Source organism: Thermobia domestica, chromosome 15 (assembly GCF_964235325.1).
Source record: "Thermobia domestica chromosome 15, izTheDome1.hap1.1, whole genome shotgun sequence".
NCBI classification, from domain to species: domain Eukaryota; kingdom Metazoa; phylum Arthropoda; class Insecta; order Zygentoma; family Lepismatidae; genus Thermobia; species Thermobia domestica.
Genome location: NC_137468.1, coordinates 6,799,674 through 6,815,026, shown reverse-complemented (window position 1 = coordinate 6,815,026; position 15,353 = coordinate 6,799,674). Strand labels below are relative to the sequence as shown.

Here is a 15,353-nt window from a genome sequence, read left to right as displayed (position 1 = left end):
TACTCCACTATATAATCTTACGATTGCTTGAAGTATATGGTTCTTTATAGAGTTCTGGGGGGCTCAGTGGCTCAGTGGTTTACCTCTGGTGCCAGGGGTCCCTTGTTCGATCCCAGCCAACTAAGTTTGTGATTAACAATATTGTGTCCGCGGGTTTTCTCGGGATGCTACCGTTTCCTCCCACTTTCTCATTCCACCAGTTCTTCATCATCATTCAATTACTTTAATCATTTAATCATTGTCTTCCTTAGCCTAAAATAGTATAATCATCGGACATTAAACTGAAAGATTACACTTTATTTTCTAGATAGAGTTTTAAGATTTTGTATTTCTCATCCTTATTCGATACCGAGAATATAAACAACGGAACCACTTCCGAACCAAGACTGGGGTTTGAAGTGAAAATGGAATATTTCAGTTTAACGTTCCACGATTATACCCTTTTAGGTTAAGGTAGATGATGTTTAAAGCAAGTGAATGATGATGGAAGAATCAGTAGAATGAGAAAGTGGAAGGAAATGGGAGTATCCTGAGAAAACTCACGGATGCAGTGTTTTTCACCACAAATTTACTTGGCTGGAGACCGAACTAGACACCACGCACCAGAGGTAAGCGCTCTACCACTGAGCCACTGTGCTCTCCTGACCGAAGGTTTGAATCCGCAGAGCATCATTCAAGCTCTTACAATACGGGCTGTTTCCCATCATACTAAAACACCTTCAGCATACCTTTATTACAGGACCACGGCACATCAACTATGTTCCATTTATTGCTTGACAAGTGACAATCAAAAAACAGGCTAGTCTTTAGGTTGAAAAAGAGCAGTGCAGATGGAACTTTCTGAATAGGGTGATATTTCCTCGAAGAAAAGTAGAATTTTTTTGTGAGACTATCATATGATGACTGACTACTGCTGGGCGCAACGTATACACATAAACTCTCATTTTCTATCTTTTAAAAATTCAATCCTGAGGAAAGGGGGCGCCAAGTATCGATATTGCCACGTTTGTCTTGAATGTAAATGCGTGAAATGTTGGTGTAGAAAGTAAAACTACGCTTTGTACAAATTACAGAAATTCCCAGATTACAAGTGTGATGAAAGTTTTCTGGTTGTTGAAGTTCGGATATGAAATTGTTGATCGCTATTATCTGATCCACCTCATTTCTAAACGGTAGTAAACAAAACAATATGTAAGCAAAGCGTGCTGATTTGCTGTTAACTTAATGACGCGTGTACGCCTATTTGAAGTAATTAGTTCGTAACTGGAAGTGTATAGTGTTACTACAAAACAGCCATCTGAAACTGTAAGAGACGGTAACAACATAGAAATTACGTAATTACGCAATCAACTACATTTACTGTCAAGCTTCTGCCACGTTTTCTCTAAATAGTCCAATCAAAAATTTTGTATCATTTGCTCCTCCCTCTAGAATCATTAACCAATCAAGTGTTTCAATGGCAAAGGGCAGGGGCGGATCCAGGACAGACTTCTGGGGGGGCGGTTGGATGTAATACTGCTACTTAAAGCTACTTTTAAAAGCTCCAAACTCTGGAATGTGTTTTATTTATATATAAAATAAAAGAAAAGTGTCCTCTTCTGGGGGAGGCGAACGCCCTGATCGCCCTCCCCTGGATCCGCCACTGGCAAAGGGTGTACCTTTATTTCCGTTTAGAAGTAAAAAGGATCAACGAATAGTTAATATTCTAGAATATGATTTTAAAATATGGATAATTAAGTATACCCTTGAGATGTTATGAAACCTGATATTCATATTTTTTCCGGATTGCACACTTTTCTATAAAAATAAGTTGCCGACGAAAGGAGACGGGACAGTATTCTCGTGACGTAATACCAGATAAGATCGGTCTTCTAATACAAACAAATACACCTTCCGAGCCGAGACATCACTAGGGAGCACGGTGGCTCGTTGGAAGAGCTCTTACCTATGGTGCGTGAGGTCCCTCGTTCGATCCTTGTTCAAGTAAGTTTGTAGTAGACAACATCTTGTCAGTCGGTTTTATCGGGATACTCCCACTTTATCATTCCACCAATTCTACCATCATCATTCACTTGCTTTAATCATCGTCTCCCTTAGGCTAAAAGGGGATAAACGTGGGACGTTAAGCTGAAGTATTGGATTTCATTTCCGAGAGTCACTGTCAAGACCAGAAATGGTCATCCTCCTTCATTTTGCCCTCATGAGGGCCGCCCTCACCCTCATTTTAGTAGTTGAGGGTGTTGGAGGGTGAGGGCGATAAAGTAATTGAGGGTGAGTGTGAGGGAGTGTGAGGGGAGGGCGTCAATGGAGGGTGAGTGTGATGGAGGGTGAGGGTGAGGGCCGTCAATTGAGGGTGAGGGAGGTTTGGAAAAATAACCATCTCTGGTCAAGACTCCTTTTCGAATTGAGATATCCTCTGCCTTTGTCTTGTGGATAACCCTGTATAGGATATGGATATACAGGTATTATGTTTCTGATCACGGAGTACAAATGGTATTCACTTGCAAGCAGAGAGGATATTCAGGAGGTAAAAGAGTCCAAAATAATGATCACTCATGGTGATTGTCGAAGTATTTGCTAATAACATATAGGTGATTAAATTCGATAATCAGTGATCAAAGAAGAGTTTCGAATAAATCCACAAATGGTACAAAGTTTAAATTCGAACGCAATATAGCAAACAACTTCGTCATGAGTACATCATGATGTCACATATATCGTTCTCTCAGATGAAGTAGGACCTAGAAGTGAATCATTATATGGTAATCCGAATAGAGTTGAATGCATATCTTTCTATAAGGGGACTAGAAAGGGTTTTATGAAGGTTGTATTCTGGGATATCTGGCCGGGTGAAGTACATATTAAGGAACTTCTTGAAAAAACTACAACCAGGACGGACATATCAATTGAAAAGCTTCTTTTTGTGTGTGAATCTAGGAAAGACCGCTCTTGTTGTGATCGATCCGTATGTCCATCTCGAGATGAAGGAAAGAACTGTGCATAAAAAAAGCTCTCAGGAAACCTCTTGAAAAACTCATCACTATGGCGACGGAAATTGTTTTGTCAGGAATACCTGCACTGAGCACTTAGTTTCCTCCGAAACTCTTCCGATTCTTTCTTTTTTTTCTCTCTTTGTTTCCTCTTCCGTCTTCCTCTTCTTCCTCTGACATCTTTATTATTATTTTGCCTGTGTCTGATCCATTGCACGGGCTGAGGGGAAGTGGGTGGAGTGTCATTGTCAACGAACGGAAAAGGTGGATAAAGCCGAAATCAACTTCGAGATTAGACGACAGAGCAAAATTCGTTCTGTCTCTTTCTTTAGCAGACTTCATTTCTTGTTTTTGGTGACAGTTTTAGGAGGATTATCAAGATCTCAGTGCCTTTAACTCTTGGTGGGCAACTACTTTAAAATGTCCGATATTCTTTCCAGTTTATACGAGGTTACTGACATGTTGTGATCTTGCGGTTTACTTCCTCAACCAAAATTGTTGGTCTTGCCTCAGTTGAAAAATAAATTCAGCATCCCAAAACTAGATTTCATCTTCTCATTTATCCCTATACTCAACATACTCAACCCGCAAATGGTAAATCTTACTGTTTGAGATTAAAATTAGTAGGTCTTCCGGTTTGAAATTAAAGTTGGTTGATGTTCCGATTTGAAACCAGAATTAGTAAATCATATTGTTTGAAACCAGAACTTCTGATTTGAAACTAAAATTAGTAAGTCTTCTAGTTTGATACCCGAAGTAGTACATCTTCCGGTTTGGAACCAGAATTAGTTGATCTTGTGATTTGAAACCAGAATTAGTTGATCTTGTGGTTTGAAACCAGAATTAGTTGATCTTGTGGTTTGAAATCAGAATTAGTTAATCTGGTTTAAAACCTGAATTAGTTGATCTGGTTTAAAACCAGAGTTAGTTAATCTTCTGGTTTAAAACCAGAGTTAGTTAATCTTCTGGTTTGAAATCAGAATTAGTTGATCTTCTGGTTTAAAACCAAAATTAGTTAATCAGGTTTGAAATCAGAATTAGTTGATTTTCTGGTTTGAAACCAGAATTAGTTTTATGTGCTTTGGAACCAGAACTAGTTGATCTTCTAGTCTGAAACCAGAATTAATAAATTTTCCAGTTTAAAACCAAACTAAGTAGATCTTCCGGTTTGAAACTAAAATGAGCAGAGACATACGCAGGGGGTGGGTCCCGCAGGTTCGGACCCGCTGAAATCCGACTATTCTATAAATTTAATCTAATTTTCAGGGTAATTTATCCTCATACTGTATTTGAACCCCACCGAAATAAATTCCTATGCACATGCTTGAAAATAAGTAATTCTTCTGGTTTGAGAGCCCAAGTAGTACATATTTCGGTTTGAAACCAAAATTAGTAATCTTCCTGTTTCAAACTAAAATTAGTAGGTCTTCTGGCTTGAGATCCAAAGTAGTAAGTCTTCGTGTCCGTCCATGTATCCGTTTAAACTCCTTTATAAATTTACCCTTTCTGTCCATGTATCCATCAAAACTCCTTTATATATTTACCTTACTCTATTCATGTGTCTGTCCAAACTCCTTTATATATTTACCTTACCCTGTTTGTTCATGTGTTCGTCCAAACTCCTTTACATATTTAGTCTGTCTCTTCATGTGTCCGTCCAAACTCCTTTATACAATTTATCCTGTCTGTCCGTGGTCTATCCAAACTTCTTTATACTATTTACACTGTCTGTCCGTGGTCTATCCAAACTCTTTTATACAATTTACACTGTCTGTCCGTGGTCCATCCAAACTCCTTTATATATTTACGTTACCCTGTCTGTACGTGGTCCATCCAACCTCCTTTATACGATTTACCTTGTCTGTCCGTGCTCCATCCAAACTCCTTTATACGATTTACCCTGTCTGTCCGTGCTCCATCCAAACTCCTTTATACAATTTGCCCTGTCTGTTCATGTATGTGTCCAAACTCCTTTATAAATTTACCTTACTTTGTACATGTGTCCGTCCAAACTCCATTATATATTTACCTTGCCCTGTCTGTGTGTGTGTCTTTCTAAACTCATTTATATATATACTTTGTCTGTCCGTGTCTCCGTCTAAAATTCTTTATATATTTATCAAGTCTGTCCATGTGTGTATCCATCCAGGAGACAAAATAATCTCAAGAAATAGTTGATGGCTCATCAATTTTGGCCAGGATGTAGGTCAAAAGTTAAGAATCGAGTTCTTTGATGGGAGTGATATTAAATACCGGAAGAGGTAGAAATCAACCATTCCGGTTTTGAGGTCGATCGTCATACATAAAAAACATCAATATGCAGCAAAAAAACAGTTTATTACATTTGATTAAGTGACCCAAAATACATTTCATCTCCACTCTCAACTCTCTATTTACACCGGAAGTGATAGAAATAGACTACAACTTCCGGTTTCAAAATCGATACACATAGAGTAATAGCAATTAGAATAGTGAGAAGCTATATTTTCGTGAAATCAATTTATCGTTCTAACAATAGGTATTATCTTTTGTTTTAATCCTCTATACAAACCGGAAGCGGCAGAAATCAATCATTTCCGGTTTTGACGTCCGTTGCTATAGAATAAAAACAGTAATAGATAGCGAGAAGTTGTTTTCTGTAATCAATTAACTGCTCCAAGACTATATTTAATCTCCAGTACAATCTGCTAAAAACAGACGTTACAGAAATCTAGTACCAGTTTCGTATTCAATATTAATTGAGAATATATCATCTCATAGAAGTCAAACTTCTTCATGTGGTGTACACGTGACACAGCTGCTTCATTTTTTGTCTTACGGGAAAATATATATGGCATTGCTACTGTACATCATATAGATAATAATAATAATAATAATAATAATAATAATAATAATAATAATTTACGAACTGTTATCATTTTATCGGTGTAATATATATATATATATATATATATATATATATATATATATATATATATATATATATATATATATATATATATATTCTTTCCAATTATGAGGAATTTGTCTCTGGAAATCCTATAATGCTACTCTGCAATAAAAATATTAACTCTAGCACTGATACAAGTTTAGGATTTAATTTTTATTCTATTTTAGTTCTATTCTATTTCTCTATTTTCGTCTATTAAAAATATATAGACAAGGTTTAACCCACTTTAGATGTCAGCGGAAAAAATAATTTAAAAAACAAACAATGAAACATTTTTATTTTATTGTATGGCTGCTTTTGTTAAAAGTTTAGGGAATGTTTTCTATGAACTTTTCTGTCTCTTCCTCCCCCACGCCATCTTTTCCGAATATTGCCTCTAGTTGCATAATGCTTAGCTTCGCCGGATGACGTCGAACATTAACTACAAAATTACACGTAGTTTCTTCCATTGACTGGTCTGGTTCAAAAATATATAGAGAGAAGAAGTACGTAAAATGTTTTCCTTTTTAAGACAATTTTGAAGGACATTTTGTTCGTTTGTATCATATAATAGAGGAATAAGCTGTTTCTGACATTAGTGGACTCGTACTTAAAACAAAGCAAAATAATAATAATAATAATAATAATAATAATAATAATAATAATAATAATAATAATAATAATAATAATAATAATAATAATGAATGGCTGGGAATTCTTACTTTTCTGCTTCAAGACTTTCGTACGAACAACTGCAAAATTTTGCTACATGACTGCACTTTACCTCTAATTAAAGTGACTCTGTTTGTGACTTAACTCTTGAACTACCCGACCGATCTCGATCACATTTTCAACATAGATGAGGTTCGAGCCTCGGATGGATAGTTTTCATCATTTCACTCTGATGGTGCAATTTAGAGGAACTGTTTTATCATTTTACTTTGACGTTACAACTTAGTTGAGTGGGAGGAGGAGGTATTTTAAAATGACCGAAAATGACCGTTATTAGTGTCGAATCCTTTTGGGGGTCGCTGAGATACAAATAACACTTTCAATGCCGTTTAAATATAAATTCACCCCTCCATGTCCAAAGTAAAACGTATTTTCCCCGTGCGAGAAACGGGTATTCTACTAGTAGTTTCCTATTTTTCCCCTTACAGAAAACAACAAAGGTTTTGAAACACGAATGCAACTTCGATATGTTGTATGCAATGGCGTACACAAAGATTGCGTTTCGGGTTTTTTAAATGCCTCTTTTACAATATATTATTTTTAAAAGAAAATATTTACCAAATTAAGAGATAATGTATACAAAAATTCTGAAACAATATGAACCTAAGAGCTTGAAACCCCTCCTTCTTGAAATTCTGTATTCGCCACTGATCGTAGGAGTTATGCTTTCTATTTCCAAACACAGTTCCGTTAATCAGGGTAGCCTTGAATCAATGTCCTGATTTTTTTAAAGAATTCTTACTAAATACACAAGGTGACCATAATTTTTACATGCAAAAACGGGACACATACGAATCGGCGACGGAGGGTGGGTGGGGGTAAATATCTGACTTCAAGATTCCATTTTGGGACTCAGCAGTGTTTTCATTTTACATAGTACACAAGTAATTAACTACTTGAACACTCAGAACTCCCACTCAATTTCCACTTGAACATTCAGAAGTTCGAGACACGACTGAACCTTCCCAATGAGTGTTGGTACGGAAGAGTATAGAATTTGCATTGACCATTTATACCATTTTGAATAGTAATTACGGGACAACTGGGTCATTTTTGCTTAAAAACGGGACATTTAGGCGTCCCGTTTGAGGATCAGAAAAAATGGGACAACGGCTGAAAAAAAAAAGGGACTGTCCCGGCTAAAATAGGATGTCTGGTCACCTTGTAAATACATGAAATATTTTGTATCGTTGCGCAACATTTGAATGATAATTATACATTTTTGAAGATTAAATATCGCTAATATGTGAACAGAGTCAAGAAAATACTTATATACATTAAATATAACTATGGCTAATGTATTACCAGGGGTAATAGAATATAGGTTTATTCAAAAAGCGCGCTGGTTTTTGGATTGTCTGGCAAATTTTTGTCTCTCGGTTGCCGACATTGTTTTGTATTGTTGCTTTACCCATAAATATTCCGATTGTCGCCTTAGTCTGAATTTCTCGTATTTCTTTAGTCTGTATCTAACCATGGACAATGGCGGATTTAGAAGGTAAAAACTGGGGGGACATCCAGAGCCCAGGCTATGATAGGTATATCATGAGTTTACTATAAACTATCAAAAAATATAAATAATATCTTCAATTATCCATGTCACGTAAAGAACTGGGGGGCATAGACACCCCGTCCCCGGGGTAGATCCTCCCCTGGCTATGGAACACATTGCTATAGCTCAACGTTTGCTAATTGTGAAAACTTTTTATCAGAATTCTAATAATAGCAATAGGACTTACTACTTGGCTTTCGAGATACAGTCGAATTTTACACTTTTTTTTTTCCTTTACGTTGGTTTACTGTACCTTGATTTGAGACTTTCAAATTTCATCCTATTTTCCACTGAAAAGTATCTGCAATTCAACAAGGAGATAGTTCTATATGATAAATAAATCGAAATTCATCGTAATATGGCCCATGACAGAAACTTTACAATTTTATATCATAAAGATCAGATCCATCAGTATTGTAACAAAGCGGTGCTTGAGCAATTGACTGTAGAAATTCAAACTCCTATTAGTGATAATTTCACAGCCTTGTTTTATTACAAGTGTAAACTCTTTACTCAGTGAAAAGGAGGGCGTGGGTCATGGGTTAGAGTTGATGGCGAAGGGTTTTAGTGGGTCAGAGTGGGTCAAGGTTTCTGGTAGGTCGTGGGTCATGGGTCAAACTTTATTGATCCATGCCATCTCTGCTGGACAACACCATCTTTAGCTAGTATATAACAGTTAATTTTGTTCGGTGTTCTATGAAGAAGCATCTTTATTTTTAATGAAAGTGACGTTAGATACATAAACATAAATTTAATAATTGGGACCCGTAGTGTTTCTAAGATATGACTTCATTCACTATCTGACGTAGTTGCCAGATCTGTTAATCTGTATCTCATATTACTCATTATGTTTAATCACTTTTGTCGTGGGATGTTAACGATTTTTTAATTTTATGTTTTTGTTTGCAGACAAAACACCCAACTGTGTTGAGTTTGGGGCAGTCAGCATCCGACCGTGAATTATACATCGCCACCTTCTTGCTATGTGGAGTTGTGGGTGTCATGCTAATTGCTGCAGGCGTCCTCTACGTCATCAAACGTCATGCTCGATCCCGTGAGAAACTTCAGAACCTTTCTCAGCCGGACACCGAAGCAAGCAAGGATTATCAGGTAAGAGCCATAACAAATACTTTTTTTTTTTCTATTTTGTGAATTGTGTGGCCATTAAAGTATTGTGCTTCTTTTTTAATATCAAGAGAAGAAAAAGTGAAACAATTTCTAAAGAAGCCCTAAATCGGAAATACATCACAATGCACAGCAATGTTTCTTGCAGACATGTTTTCAGGGGGTCATTGCACAAGGGCGCCGATCCTGGGGGGCGAGGGGCCCGGGGCCCCCAAAATTTCATGTGGGCCCCATGTATTTTTATGAATATGTATTTTTTACTGTTATATGTATTGTTGTGTGTATTTTTTTATGAATGTTCCCCCCACAAAGTTAAGAGAAATTGGTGCCGTTGTTACTGCACCCCGCTGCTCTTGAGAGTTCTACCTGCGGAGGAGACCAAAATAATACAAACAACAAATAAAATAGTACCGTATGCCCTTCCGAATACTAAGTGCCCCCCCCCCCCTCGGAACTTTTTTCTGAAAGAAATACTGATGCACAGTGTCTGACTGGTTGGGCACTTACTTCTAGTGCGAGGAATCCCCGATTCACTCTCAAGTCATATGAATTTGTGGTGGACAATCACCGTATTCACGGGTTCTCCACCCCCACCACACACACACACTCATTGCACCATTTTTTCTATTCTCTTCCACTACTTGTTCGTTTTTGATTGGATTGGATTTTAGTTTAGCGTCCCTTTCAGCAGCGAGGCTATATGAGACGTGGACCTACAGTTTTAACGTGGAATCCGAACCACATGAGCTCCCTCCCGGAATCGAACCTGAGTCTCGCACACCAAAAGCGCTTATGCCAAACCGCTTAGCCACGAGGGAGATCACACTACTTGTTCGTGTCTTTTACTTTAAAAGGCATACTCGTGGAGCCTTATACTAAAAACTGTTTTAATTATTTTACTAGAATAAAAAATAATCTTTGTCACAATAATTCCATTGTATAACAGGTCAGGGTGTACCGTCATGCCAAGTTTGATCCAGATCGGATGAGTTCGGTTAATTTCGTAAGACATGTATACATGTATACTATCCTTGATTTAAAAAAAAATGAAAATGAAGTCTTTCAGTTTAACATCTGAAGATTATACCCTTTAGGCTAAGAGAGACGATGATTAAAACAAATGAATGTTAATGGAAGGGGGAAAACCCACGGACACGATGCTGTCCACCACAAACATACTTGGCGAGGATCGAAGCAGAGATCCCATGCATGAGAGGTAAGCGCTCTATCGCTGAGCCACCGTGCCCCCCCTCCTTAATTTTTAAAGAAATATCAACAAGGGACGATAAAAAGAAAATGTATGTACGCCATACGATGTGGAAATATATTTATATCAGGGATGCAAATAACCACTTGCCCGAGGCGAGTAGTTCATCGGTGCGGGACGAGTTTTTAATATCCCTATTATTTATTTCAAACAGTAAAGACTATAAAAATCACGATGTGGGCTATAGTAGCATTTTTCTTGAGCTAGTAAAATTTTGTTGCTTATTTGCAACCCTGATCTATATGTATTTCAATGGAAGTATGTTTACAGTATATTCAATTGTTTCAGATTAAAACTTGTTAGTACTGTATTGACTAGAATTATGTTTACAACACAGCTATTTCTTCTTCTTTAATTGAAATGATTCAGTTGTGGGTCTGTCCATATTCTGCAGTAACTTCGTAAATTTTCTCTAATTTTAATGAAACCTCGTATGTGTCTTCTTTCAAAGGAAAACCGGTTAGGGTTCTCGAGTGGTTCTAAGGCATTAAACAGTGGTCGAAAAATCCATCTGTCCTGGCTTTGAATCTTACTCGAGGTGCTTCAGTGGTAGAGCGTTTACTTCTGGTGTGAGGGTCCCTGATTCAATCCCCGCCCAAGTAAATTCGTGGTGGACAATATCGTGTCCGTGGGTTTTCTCGAGGTACTCTCGTTTCCTTCCACATTTTTATTCCACTAATTTTTCCATCATTATTTACTTGCTTTAATTATTCATATCCCTTAGCCTAAAGGTCATCATTTCGAATCCTATTCAGAACGTTCTTTTAAAAAAACTCTCATTTCATTATGAGTCATTTCTCATCGCTTCCTTTAGCCTAAAGGACCAAAAAAAAAAAAAAAAAATTGTTAAGCTCAAATAAATATCCGGACCTTAAAGGCAGAGGGGAGTAAGTCACTTTTATTAAATTTTCAGGAGAGACAGAAAACAGTAACTTACTTCTTTTTGCCTTTAAGTGCGCTCAGACTTATATCCAATTTTATTGTTGCTATTTGATAAAGTATTCATAATACAACTACAAGCTTTCTAAGAATAAGTAAGATATATCAGAACACGTGTTTCAAATCTGGCAATAACTCATTTTCAGAAAAAAAAATGACTTACTCCCCTCTGCCTTTAAGATCCGGATATTATTACAGTCTTGTTATACTAATTATAACTATATTAAGCAGGGAATTCGTGTTATTATTCAGTTCAAAATCTCTTGTCGTCGGGAATTTTGTTGAGGAATTTGAAGCTTAAAATATATAAAACGATAATCATGCCTGTTGTTCTGTATGGTAGCGAAACATGGTCGCTTACTCTGAGGGAAGAACATAGACTGAAACTATTTGAGAACAAGATCTTGAGACGAATATTCGGACCCAAGAGGAAAGGGAATGGGGAATGGCGGAAACTTCATAACGACGAACCACATAATTTATACGGTTCACCAAACATTGTTAGGATCATCAAATCTAGGAGGTTCAGGTGGGCAGGTCATGTAGCCAGGATGGAAGAAAGTAAGAATGGCTTCCAAGTTTTAACTGGAAGTCCAATCGGAAAATGACCATTAGGAAAATCTAGACGCAGATGGAAGGACAATATTAAAATGGATCTCGCAGAAATAGGAATACAAAGTAGAAACTGGATCCAGTTGGCTAAGGATAGAAGCCATTGGAGAGTTTTTGTGAACGCGGTATTAAACCTCCGGGTTCCATAAACCATAGAGTTAGTTAGTTATACTAATCATTTTGTGTGTAAATAGTCTGTTAATAGAAAGCACTTACCAAGTAGCAGGCGAGAGCCTCAGTTGTCATGACGTTACCATAAGGAAAGATCGGAAGCCATATCGTTAGAAATTAATATTTTATTTCGCTAGAAGCTAAGAGAAGACAATGTAAAATATGTACTAATTCTTGTCTACAAGTTATAACAGTAAAAGTGTACCAATTCCCTTACTTGTAGCGTTCAGATGTTGACTCTTCTGGAGAACTAGCACTGAATGCAACCATTACCTCTGGTCGCTTCACGAAGAGGTTTTTTTTTTCTTTCTTTCTTTCTTTCTTTCTTCATCGAACGCCATTTTTCGATTGCTTCGTAAAAGAGCGAAACTCAAATGAGTTCCTAACCCACTCTTGTTACATGCCCTAGGAGAATGTGCCTCTCTCCATTCAAATTTTAAAAGAAGCTCATTAATTGTTCATCTCTTACTTCTTTTAGAACAAAAGGAACGATAGTTCAAGCAGGTAAAGACTTTAAAAAAAAAGAAAAAGAAAGAAAGACAAAAAGGAATACGTATGATGAATGATTTCTTTCGAACGACTCGAGAAGCATTCAGAAACAGACAAGAAGATTTTCAGTCGAGGTAATTGACCACTCAACTAAGATGGAGATGCTAATTAAAATGATTTTGCACAGCGTTGAGTGTTCAGTCTTTTACAAATACTGACTGAACAAACAATTTTCTCTGAGCTGGAGAGACTGTTTCGATGAATGTGAAGATCATCTTCGATGCTTTGGCAAAAAGTTGTGCTGGCAGTAGAGTTTCGTCCATTATTCTGACGATTATGCAAGTACGTGTCCGTTAGTTATGCTTTTAAAGAGGTTGCAGAAAGTGAAGATAAACGGAAACCAATAACTAATAGGTGGTGATCTATCAAGCAATTTTTAAGATATTTTATTATCCATATCTTGGGATCAACTGAATGGATCAGCCTTATCAACGACCCTGATTTCTAACTTTTCGGCCTCTACATCAGTAACGTCATTTCAGATTTGGCTTCGGAGCGGCAACACCCCTTGACATATGTAAAATTTTCGCGTTTTTCACTGACTTACTACTATTCTATTGATAAAAGCTATATAAATCTTAAACTCAGGGCGGTCAAATGCCCCTTCCGCCCCACCCTCCCCTAAATGACGAACTTGCTCTACATCATGACCAAAATTGATGTACAGATTCTAAGATTCTTGTGCCCCCCTGGCGGACACAGAGATACACAGAGTAAATACAAATCTTACATATAAAGCATTATTTAGTAAAGCAAACTCCGTAATTAAGAGGCCCCATCACGGCGAAATTAAAATAGAGCTAATTTTACAGTAATTCTGTGATATCTTCAAATAGATAAAAGATAATCAAAAAGTGGAACAAGACCTCCTTAGACAATATTATTTTACATGAGATACCGTTATCACCACTCACTTATCTACTTTCGATTTCCAGCCATTTAGAAACCCGGTATTTATTTTCGCGTTTGTAAATGGCTGCAAACGGAAAGCTACTAGGTGACTCGTGATAACGGTACCTCATGCAAAATAATATTGTCTAGGGCGTTCTTGTTCCATATTTCAAATATCTTTTATCTATTTGAAGATATCACTGAATTACTGTAAAATTAGCGGTATTTTAATTTCGCAGTGATAAGGCCTCTTAAGTCCCTTTATGTACGCTACTATATTCTCTTTTGATACTGGAAAGTGGTGCAGGCCATCTCACGTTTTTACAATGTTTCAATGCATGGCTTCCAGGAGTCCAATTTGTTAACCATGAATTCAATTTTGTCCGACACTTTAAGTGTTATTGAACTGCTTTGCAGTACTTGATTAAATTTGTTTATTTCTAAGAAGACGTCACATAAATATGCAAGACCTTACAGGCAATCAGCGACGTGAAATCTTGAGGAAAAATGGAAAGGATAATCTTAGAAAAAAAAGAAAAAGAAAAACTTGGATGTCGTGACTAAGCTAAATGATGCCAACCTGTCGGTAAAAATCTCATTTCGTGGGCTTTTTTTTTTTCGAAAAAAAAAAACATAAGGAAATACTTTCACTAATGTACCAGTAGATGTGAAACAGGGGCTACAACAGGGTTAGCCTCGAAGGCATAGAAGAAAATTCATGTGATCTTCTAGAAACTGAAAACTACTATACATTCTATTTTCACTGGCCCGGCTTCAAACCCTGCTCCCGCCAAGTGAACTTTGTGGTGGACAGACACCGCACAGTGGGCCGAAAACACAAAAAGCTGGCCAAAATATGATAACTATATTCAAATTGAATGAAATTTAGTATTAAGGGATTATTGAGGTTGCTGATTACGATTCTGCAACTAAAGTTGAAAAAAACAAAATGGCGGATCCAAAATGGCGGAATAAAATTTGCAAAAGTCGAAAAAGTCGTAGAAATGTTCTCAAAAGTGGTGATAAAGGGGTTATTGAAATCGCTGATTACGATTCTGCAACTAAAGTTGAAAACAACAAAATGGCGGATCCAAAATGGCGGAATAAAAAGAATGTCAACATACTTCGTAATTTTCACAGTGTATCTTTAACAACATTCACTTTTTCCACATATTTTGGTGAACAATTACTTGTTACTTACGTTTTTATTTATTAGAAATGTATTATTACTTAAATGACACAAATTATTGGTATTTGATTCGGTTATGATAACTGCAACGGCTTGTCACTGTAACATTAAATGAACAATAATTAACATCAACAAGCTTTGTAATTGGCACGTTTTGGCAGCTACGTTTTTGTCGACAGCATTAATTAATATTCAGACTACCATTCTACAAAATATGAACGTGGTGCACGAGGGTGCACATTATGTTTTCAACGCTTTAAGTTAATAAAATATATAAAGAATGTGAAAATTTTGCCTGACTTATGATTCAAATTATAAATTATTGCATCATTATTATTAATTTTTCACTTCATACACTTATTTTACTTACCAGTACGATATAGGAAAATTTTACAGATTTAAAAACT

The 15,353-nt window shown here is 36.7% G+C and overlaps 1 protein-coding gene across 2 annotated transcripts in view; it reads left to right on the top strand.

Annotated features, from left to right (window-relative positions):
* The window catches only part of IA-2 (tyrosine phosphatase IA-2), a 775,584-nt gene that overhangs the window by 638,016 nt on the left and 122,215 nt on the right, over positions 1-15,353 (top strand). For both annotated transcript variants that reach the window (XM_081741273.1, XM_081741272.1), the window contains exon 19: positions 9,113-9,313. In XM_081741273.1, the coding sequence (XP_081597399.1) occupies positions 9,113-9,313 (201 nt within the window). The remainder of the gene's footprint in view (positions 1-9,112; positions 9,314-15,353) is intronic.